The following is a 10,465-nucleotide window of genomic DNA, read 5'->3' on the forward strand; positions in this document are numbered from 1 at the left end:
AAGCACCAAGCTCTAGGAATGGTAGAGGTCTAATGTATTGCATAAGGACACATATCGCGCCGAATGGGCATGGCTTATTTTGTTTGCGCCTGAAAGGATACCAGGTATGGTACAGAGTATGTTGCAGGACTACAAAGAGGTGGGTTATATTGCAACTTGTTCGATGAAAGACGGTTTCATCCACAACGCAGGGTGGTCGACTCCCAATGTGGAAGAACATCATTGGTAGGTTTTAGTGCTTATCTTATTCCTGAATCTCATCAAATTTTTGTCGTCAGAGACGAACATTATGGTATCTCTTTTTCTGTTCTATGTCGTTCTGCGTGATTAGTGGACATGCCCCACAGGTCGCAACTCATGCGGATTCCCTCATTGCAGAGGCTGTCTTGAAAGGCATGTCCGGGTTCGATTTAGAGACCGCATGGGAGGCTGTGTATAGCGATGCAACAGTGCCTCCGGTCAATGATACAACTACCGTGTGAGTTTAAAAGTTCTCCTGTTGTATGGATAACTAAGCTGAATGTTTATAGATACTTCGATCGTCAGGAAGTAAGAATTTAATTTTTCAATCCCTGCAGCATCGATCTTATTTTATTGTCACAGAATGTCGATTATGAAGTTCGTGCCGGCTTAACTTCGGTCTATGAAGAGAAGGGCTGGGTTGCAGACGACACCATTTGAATCAGCGTCTGACCTTATATTATTCTTTGACGTTTTGTTCTTCTTTATGGTTAATACTTACTACCTCGCTTGTTTGATTTCATCCGTTCAGATGACGATTTTGCCGTATCTGTGCTCGCAGGTCTCCTCAATAAAAGTGAAGAAGAACTGTTTTCCAACAGCGCTCGCTGCAAAATCCGTTTACTATCTTCAACTCACTCACTGGTTTTATGGAAGCGCGTAACGCAAGTGGTGCATGGGCAGGTCCCGATAATGGGTGGACAGAAGGCGATAAATGGGCTTATACGTTTGACGTGGTACACGATACACCGGGACTGATTGCTCACAAAGGCGGGAACGCGACGTTTTGTTGAAATTCTTGGACGAACATTTTGACGGTGGTCAATTCTAGCTATGATTCGAACTGGTATTTCTTACTGATTTCTTCTGTCTGCTTCAGGTCACAATGATCATACCAATGAGGTCCGTCCCTGGTACGTGTATTGAAGCTACTGACACATTCTTACAGCCATCCCATCATATTCCCTACCTGTATTCCCTCGCTGGAGCTGCGTCAAAATCTCAATCACGTATTCGTTACATTGCAGAGTCAAACTACAACGCTTCTGTCAATGGCCTCTCTGGGGTATGTCAAGCTGTAGAACGTTCGGCCAGTCCATTTGACCGATATAGTGCAGAATGAGGATTGCGGCCAGATGAGCGCGTGGTACTTATTTAGTGCATTGGGATTTTACCCTGTAAAACCTGTGTCAGGATCGTACGTGGTCGGGTCGTAAGTACTCATAGTGTCGTTCAGACTCCACTCCTAACTTTTGGACCTTCAGTCCATTTTTTGATGAAGTAGAGATCCAATTCCCATCATCCAACGCCACCAGCCTGAAAATCATTTCAGAGGGCGCACCGTCGAAGCCATTCGTAAATTCGCTCACCATCAATGGTGCGGATATACCCAGCCCCATTATCTCGCACGACCAATTACTCGACGGGGGCAGATTTGAGTTCATAATGTCCAGCCGACCACAGGCCTGGGGGAGTAGTACTTTGTGGTCGAAGGACAATACGGTGGGTGAGAAAAGTCTGTGCGCCATCTTGTTTATTGACGCATTAACAATAGGATTAACCAACGAGCAGGACAAATCGGTGCAATACTACATGGCATACCGTGAGCTGCGTTGAGGGATACCATATGGCTTGATTGCGCTTGGACGAGTTGAGCTGTCTGACAGCCACCAACGACAAAGGGGAAATCATCTCGCTCGTGAGTCACCCCACAGATCCCAGTGCGTGAGACTGTCACAATAAAGTAGATAATTTCTTAAGTAATCAACGTAATCGATCCTGTGTTCACTCATGGCTCCGAAATGTCGCAGCATACTCATGAAATTAATCGTAGGAATGGCGTATGCAACTCAAGAAAGCACACGAAACACTGCCCACATCCTAAGCACGCATCAACAAATGGACGATCAAGATTAAGTGTTTCAAATCTCAAGGAGACGGAATTCAGTGATGGATATAATACTGCTACAATCCTAAGAGGAACTACATTACTCTGTGATAGTAGAGTTATCAAGTCAGAGTCAATGTCAATGGCCTCTCCCAAATGAGAAACCGCGCTGCCCAGCTTGCTGGAAAAAGTGTGCAAATGGATGCTCTCCGCCCCCACCGCCACCGAACGGACTCGCGAATCCGGTGAATGGAGCGCCTCCTTGAGAGTTAGGATCATTCGGGTCATCCCCGTTATCGAAGCGTTGACGTAGTTCTACACGATGAGATGAGCAAGATGCGCAAATATGTTAGTTATATATGTTCTTGCCTGGATTAGTCAGGACCTCGTATGCCTCATTCACTTCTGCCATTTTCGCCTCTGAGCCTCCCTTGTCAGGATGTGCTGTCATAGCTGCTTTGCGGCTGGAAAAGTCATTGACAAGAAACCCGAAGAGAACGCAAGTCTTACAAGGCTTTCTTGATAGTTTTAGAATCTGCGTCCCTAGAGACGCCGAGAACCTTGTAGTAATCTTTCTGCTTGGATTGCTTTAGTAATCGTTGGGCTTTCTGTAGCCGCCCTAGCACCTGTTGAACAGCGATTCAGAGTTTTGAACATAATATTTAGAAGCAGAGGTGCAACTTACGTCTCTGTCGCTGCGACCACTGCTCTCAAACGCCCGTTCAAAAGAGCGTACTGCGTCTTCCCATTCTTCACGAATCAGCATTGCCTCGCCCTTCACCACCCACGCGTCAACTTCCACATTGGTGTCGCCGCCCATATCATTCAGGGCTCGGAAGGTATCTTCAGACATCGCAAGCAGAGCATCACACCAAGGTTCACCCTTCCTTGCGTTGTTGAGCCTCAAATAACCACGGCATGCTCCACGAAGGATAAGAGCGCGACGCGGGCTTGAAGAGAGAACAGTAGGTAGTGGGAGCTTGGATGAAGGTGGTGACAGCATCTCTGGATCCCCATTCGCAAGCAGCGCGTCTTCGAAAGTAAGGGCAAAGCCATTGCCAGGAAAGTCTTTCGCAGTGCCAACGACATGCTTTAAAACGCCTTTCCAATCACTGGCCTCCAAAAGCTTCTCCAATTTCGCAAAACCCTTGTCGAGAGATTTCGCGAGTCTATGAGCTGGTAAACACGAAGATGAGTCGGGGTCCAGGTGAAGACATTGTTTGAGAGGCGAAAGATGCGAGGACGACTGTGAAGGTGGAAGCAGGAAGTAAGAGAGGCGGAAAATGCGGATAAGAGAGAGAGTAGTAGGGTGGGATAAATACGACAATCGACTGAGTTCTTGTAAGTATGTGTGTACGTATGAACAACAAGAACTCACGTCAGGTCGAGCACGGCTCCTTGCACGTCGCCACTGGCTAAATTACAATCTGCTCTTGTCTGTCTGAGCTCAGAACTATGACTGGCCACCCGTAGGGCCTGCGTTGCAGCTTCTGAGCAAACAGTCCATAACTGGGCGCGTCTTGCTTTAACAGCCTTGGAGGCTGCTGCCTCGGCCTCCTTGATGTCACTTAGCATGTCGTTCGCAGCTTGATCACCAGCAACCTTCATGTTATACGTTGCAAGTAACTCCTTGGCATGAGCCCAGTCTCCTTCCTTGGTATGGATCTTTGCCATCATCATAATGGCACGGTCGAATTCTCCGCCAGTCAATTCCAGAACCTTGGTGAAGTCATCGAGCGCGCTCGCGTGACGGCTTAACGAGAAGTAAGCTGTAGCTCGCTTATAGAACAGTAAGTAATCTGCAGGGGAGAGTGAGATGGCGTCTGTGTATGTTTTCGCTGCATCGTTAAATTGTCCAGCGGAAAGTAGGGCGTCACCGCGGACTATGAGAGGATGGAGCCCTGGAGGAGTAAGCCCAGACGACGAAGGGTCTGATAAAACGGGTTTAGCGAGCAATAATAGTAGCCCCGCAAAACAGTGCAGTCGCATAACGGGACGATGAACACTTAGTCGAGTCAGCGAGGTCTTGATTGAATATTATAACTTCAACTTTCCACGTCCACGTCCACTATCCCACGTACAGCTATCATGTGAACGTCACGTGCTGAGCACGTCTGAGTGGGCGATCGAGCCTGAGGTTCTTTCGACTTGAAAAATCAATACTAGTGCTACATAGCAATATTACTTAGTAAGAAAGAGCTTCGAAGTCAGTCATGCTACGAATAAGATGAGTTCTGTTATCATGTAGATTGGACACGGACATCTAGGAATTTTGCTGACAGCTGGGAGTGTATCTCCTTCTGAAGCCATGTCTCAAACATGGTGGCGTCTGTCAGGGAATCAGATACCCGGTCGCGAGCTTCAGAGTCGTTAGAATCCTCCGCTTCAGGGTCGTATGCTTTAGGTTTGACCACATAAAACAAGCCAACAAGATCAAGGGAAGATTGCACAACTTTCCAGCTATGTTTGTGTGATTGTGAGGGTTTAATGCCACAGTGACCCAGCATCAGGCAATTGACCTGAAAATGACATAGCTTTGTAAAGCTCTGTCTATCATAAAATTCATATAATACCTATCATAATTGCACTCAGCCTGACAAAGCTTTAGATAGGCAGGTTCCACTGGGAAAAACTGCCAAAAACACAATCATGACACTTGTTGTAAACACCTGCCATCTTCAACAAAGTCTTATAATATCACTCAGCCTTGACAAAGCTTTAGATAGGCAGGTTACAGTGGGAAAAATTGCAAAGGACACAATTATGATGTATATTGCAAACATCTGCCATCTTCAATAAAGTTTTATAATGCCAGACTACTTCAAATAAAATTGCCAAGAAATTACTGAAAAGTCTCAACCTTGACACTCATTTTATCATTTTATAATTCAAATCAAATTTTAATTGGGTTTAGGGTATACATATGTAGTACCAATACAGGAGAGCAGAGAAATGTGATAGGACAGAAGCTAGAGAGGGACATGATAGTTACCTGTCTCAGGGGAGAAGGAAGAGACCATAAGGGCCAGGGAGGAGGACCAGGGAGGGCCATGAAGGAGAACCAGGGAAGGCCAAGGAGGAGGGCCAGGGAGGGCCAGGGAGGAGGGCCAGGGATGAGGGCCAGGAAGGAAGACCAGGGAGGGGGGCCAGGGAGGAGGGCTAGGAAGGGCCAGGAAGGAAGACCAGGGAAGACCAGGGAGGGGGACCAGGGAGGAGCCAGGGACCATAAAGGAGGAAAAACCACCATATAGGGCCAAAGATATCACCATGAAGAGACAGGGAGGGAGAGAAGAGGATGTTGGCTTGAGGGGCCAGAAGGGTGTACTTAGAGTGTAGATGAGATGACAGAAGACAAGTTTCGAAGTTGGTTGAAAAAATTGAAACTCCGACTTACCTAAGCATCTGTCATGTGACATGGTTAGTGCAATGTCATGCAAGTGATGGTAGTGAAGATCAATTGGTAGAGAATTGTTAATACAATTGTAAGACATGACATATCTACATCAGAATGTTGGCTTTCTTACAATCCTTGTTCATTTAATATCAATTTGTCATGCTTATATCAAACTTTATCTTTGTATATAATCTTATATAATTCAGTAGATTCTTGATATGATTTTACCAACTAAATCTGGGAAAGACAAGTTTGTGCTGATTTCCTAATACAAAATACACATCAAGGTGATATTTCTAGCATAGTCATATCTTCATTCATATATGTGTGACACCATGATAATGTATCTAATGCTAGGACATGGCATGTAATAATGTTTTGCAATTACAAATTATATCTGATCATATCAACTTCAGGTTGATTTCCTGATGCATGTATAAGAAGTCAGTCTTTTCCTTCCTGCACTGGATAGCGTCCACTTGTAACCATTCATCAAGCAGGCGGTCCTTGCGCAGCAGTTAGCCTTTCTGATAATGAAGAGAGACCCAGGTTAGGACCCATAAGAATGACTCTACATCATGCTGGTACAGGTGCTTGACCTTGCCTTCAATGGCTTCCTTTGTGAGAAGTTCGATGGCCATGAAAGGTACTGTGCCTGTACGCTCTTGGCCTGAGGGACTATCTCCAGTGGATGATAAGTTGAAGTCATTGAGGACCCCAATATATTGACCATCTGCAGTCATGTAGACCATGAAATTACTAGGGCTGATGTTGTGGTGATGAACAATGTTCCCCCAGATGGCATAGTGACCTGGCATTGCAGGTGTCAGGGACCAATATGGAGTGCAAGAAGGAAAAACACGTACAGACAACAATGTGCCACCATGCAGCAAGGAACTCCTTGTCACTCAGGTCCATGATAGGGTCAAGCTTTCTGAATATGATAATGTATAGGACATGCCTGCCTCATTCAGCATCCTTAAGTCCCAACACCCTCCTGATGGTTGCCATGGATGTATCCTCAAACTTGTGAGACCAGACCATCTCTGGGATGTGGTGCTTCACCTTGCCCTCCTCATCTTTCTTCATAATCTCATACATCTTCTGGAGTATTTCAGCCTTGCTCTTGTGCTCCTCTTCTGGCCAATAGAGCTTCACAACCAGCTCGTTGGTAGGGTTATGAGGGTTATGATGAGGGAGATTCAGTACCAGAGCTGACAGCATCTTGCTTTTAACTGGAAAAACAGTAGTCACACATCTGCATAGACCAAAGTGAGTGGTACACTTGTCAGACTTCAAATCAAATTTGAGGTCAACCTCTCCAATGTCCTCATCCAGGACCCGAATCTCACCTGAAGATCCATCCTCAGGCTCAAATACCCAATTGTAGCCCCATTCCATGAATGGCATCTGCTGGATAGCAAGTAGCAAAACCATGAACTGAGGAAGGTCTTGCATGAAGTTGATACTGGAGCATTGAATCACATCCTGCTGATCAAAATACCACAGGTAAATCATGTTGTCTGGTACAAGCAATCAATTTCACAATACATTTGCAGCATTTCATCGACTTACCATCCACCACATAAGTAATGATGCTCTCCCACACCACATGGGCCACAAACAATTCCGCAGCATATAAACCATTCTGGAGAATGGGATGAATTCTTTGCGACTCCTCATTATCACCAACTTTGAGTTTCTTGCTGCTGTGACCATCAGGTGCTTGACTAGAGCTGTGTTTCTTGTTGTTCAGTGACCCAGACTGTTTCAAATGTCCTCCTGCATCCCATATGTCAGCAAGAACCATCAGTTGCGCATGCTGTCAGGATAGCTTACATGCATCTGATGTCTGGCACAAACTCATAGTGGCGCTGCTGCCAGGTGGGGGTGTCAGACCCATTGGCTCAGCAGTGTCATTCATTTCCCTATGATACTTCATATACTTCTTTGCTTCAGGGACATCATAAGCCTTTGCTGCATAAGTTGCAGGTGGCTTTGAAAGACCAGCCTGAATCTTCTTGTGTTTGAACTCTACCATAAATCAAACATCTGTCCATTGGAGCTGTTTGGTGGGCTTCTCCAATGCCTCCTCGTCCTTGTAGGCTTGACCTGGTTGCTTCTGCACCTTCTTAGTGCCTGTGTGGGAGATGATGATGATGATGTCAGGCTTGCGCATAGACTTCTCACCTTGGTGCTTTTGGGTTATGTTCTTTGGATCATTTTGATGAAATAGGATCTTGTGATCATCATGCCCCTTCAAACAAACCAGTCCAGGTGCATTCAGTTTGCTCAATCGGTTGAGTGCAAGGTTCAAAGCCTGGATAAAAGGCTTGTACATCTGATCTTCTACTCTGCTCTTCACACTTGACAGTGGCGTCAATCTATCAATCTCCTTCCACAAGATTTGAAGTTCTGACTTACAGATCACCCAGATTCTTCTTGATGGCCTGAGCATCTTTGCCCTTATTGCAGATCAGCAGGACAGCTTTGAGGCAATTAGTGAATAGTGTCAGCTTGTCAGGCACTGGTTTTGAGCAATCTATGCAGCAGTAAAGTAGCTCTTGCAGCATTTCATCAATGGGGCATTCCCTGTAGTTCTCAACATCACACCCAATCCATGGATGAATGTCATTGACACTGCATGAATGAAGTTCAATATGAATGTATAATAGTGGCCATGGGCTGGGCAAAAAGAAAATTGGATGCACTTGACACCTACAGTACTGATATGTTCGCTGACAGCGGCAGAGCCAACTGCAAGTGGGGTGGATTTGAGCTCAGACCCAGAATCAACGCCATGGGGAGGTGTCTTTGGCACAGTGGCACCAGCAGTACTAGTGCCATTGGCCATGCTCGACTACTAGCAAAGAAAAGTGAACTAAAATGACAAGAAACTGCAGACTCGGAAGTTTGCTTTTAAGCTAAAACAATATACTATTAAGTTTATGCATTTCAAGACCACAAACGATGTTTGGAATATTGTCGATAGAGATAGTAGGTAGTATGAGCTACAAATAGTCGAGCGCCGAACGCCGAACCACAGTCGCGGTTTGAAAGTCAACGTTTCAAGTTTCAACCTTTATCAACTAACAACCATCAAATTTTTTCGATGTTGCCCACAAGCGCCCACCTTCGTTCACCCTGATTCTTACTCCATCGAGCATAATCGAGGCGTAGTTCTGTTGTTCGACCCGCAATACCAGTTGTGACATGGTCCAGACCTCTCCAGATTCCATCAGGTTATCACGCATCTGACAGACGTCGGCGTCGCTCACCATCGCCCGCCGTGATTCTTTTCTTCATCGAGCATAATCGCGATCTTGTTTTCCCCTTCAGTGCATGGAACCAACTGTGAATTGGGACACCAGAGTCAGATCTGAAGATCTTCAGTTTCACTACCATCATCAAGCTTCAAGTCACCTACCTTCGCCCGTCACGATCCCTCCAGCGAGCGTGAGTCAATATGATCCATATGACTCTTCTTACTATATTGGTCTGCCCAAGACTCCGATTATCGCTGTTGAAGTTCGTTTTCGACATGTACTATCGCCCAATCAGCACCCGCAATCAGCAAGAACAATAGCTAATTTATTTTTTCCACTCCGCATTCCACAAACGAACGGAAGAATTACGCACAAGAATTCTGTTGTGTTGCCCTTCAGTATCCCCCACGGAAACTGACACAGCCTGTTCGCATTGGTGACCACCCCAGTCAATGTTGATCAAGACTAGGTATCTGACGTGGTCGCACCGCGCAATATAACAGTATGTATGTCCTCAACTTAGATGTGCTGCGTTGGCTCAGACAGGTTATGACACATGACGAACAATATGGATGGATGTAACATAGCCATGGCTGGCAGATCAATGGGTTACCGAGTCTCGCCTGTATTGACTCGTTCATGCCAGTCACACGTCGACGAGGTAGCCCTAAGTAGACCAACCAAACTGATCCAGCTCAGCCATGCCTCAAGGATGAGATTGCAACGACTTCGTCGTTTGGTCATGCCCCTTCAGTTCGTGCAACACAGCACTATTTTGACGCGGACGTGGGTCTTCAAGTTACTCTTACTTGCGCGTTGTTTAAATCGTTATAGGCCGTGAATTATCTTGTCTTTGGTGCACCAGGGTGATTAGGACATATCCTTGTGAGTAGTACTACATTGCCCGCTCTAATGAACGACTATTCTGCAGATGCTCGTGACCGGTGACGACTGCATCGGCCTTGTATAAACAATATCGGAAACGTTGAAATCCGATATTGTCCATGCGGGGTTCAGAGCGCAGACCAAACAGAGAAAAGACATCCCATCTTTGCCACGGATGCAGTAACACCCAGAACCTGATGGCGACTGAGGCTTATTATGTAGGGGCCAAGAGACTGCTGAGCAATTTTCTTCAATTTGATATGCTTACACGCTCGAGGTTCGGAATCAGACTCGGGAAACCTCGAAGATTACACTGTACCTGATAACGTCTTCTTCGTTCCAAGAACTTATGTGTGAACAATTAGGCAGTGGCGATGACGGCGAGTCACTAAGTGCCTCGCACAAACAAACATACACAACCCCCTTTGACTAACTCGCTTGAGCGTCTGATAAGATATCCAAGTGCAACCTTCCCCTCACGGAGATCAGCAATGTCAGAAACTACCGTCATCTACACACACGGACACCATGAATCCGTCCTACGCTCCCACAGCTGGCGCACCGCCCAAAACTCCGCATCCTACCTCCTCCCATACATCAAACCAAACATGCACATCCTCGACATAGGCTGCGGGCCAGGCACCATCACCCTCGATTTCGCTACCCTCATCGGACCCACAGGACACATAACAGGCTTAGAACCTTCCCCCGGAGATGTCCTCGTCCAAGCCCGCGAAACAGCCGCATCGCGAGGGATCACGAACGTAGATTTCAAAATCGGAGATATCTTTG

General features: G+C 46.2%; 1 protein-coding gene across 1 annotated transcript; it reads right to left on the reverse strand.

The window, feature by feature from the left end:
• Positions 1-6,040: 6,040 nt before the first annotated feature.
• BJ212DRAFT_1292158 (uncharacterized protein) lies at positions 6,041-6,340 on the reverse strand (the record flags this gene model as incomplete). Its single annotated transcript, XM_041332134.1, has 1 exon — positions 6,041-6,340. One exon carries the CDS (start codon positions 6,338-6,340, stop codon positions 6,041-6,043), a length of 300 nt encoding a protein of 99 aa, XP_041185084.1.
• Between the last annotated feature and the right edge of the window lie 4,125 nt (positions 6,341-10,465).

The sequence above is a fragment of the Suillus subaureus genome, assembly GCF_016647635.1.
Source record: "Suillus subaureus strain MN1 chromosome Unknown BJ212scaffold_395, whole genome shotgun sequence".
In the NCBI taxonomy this organism is placed as follows: domain Eukaryota; kingdom Fungi; phylum Basidiomycota; class Agaricomycetes; order Boletales; family Suillaceae; genus Suillus; species Suillus subaureus.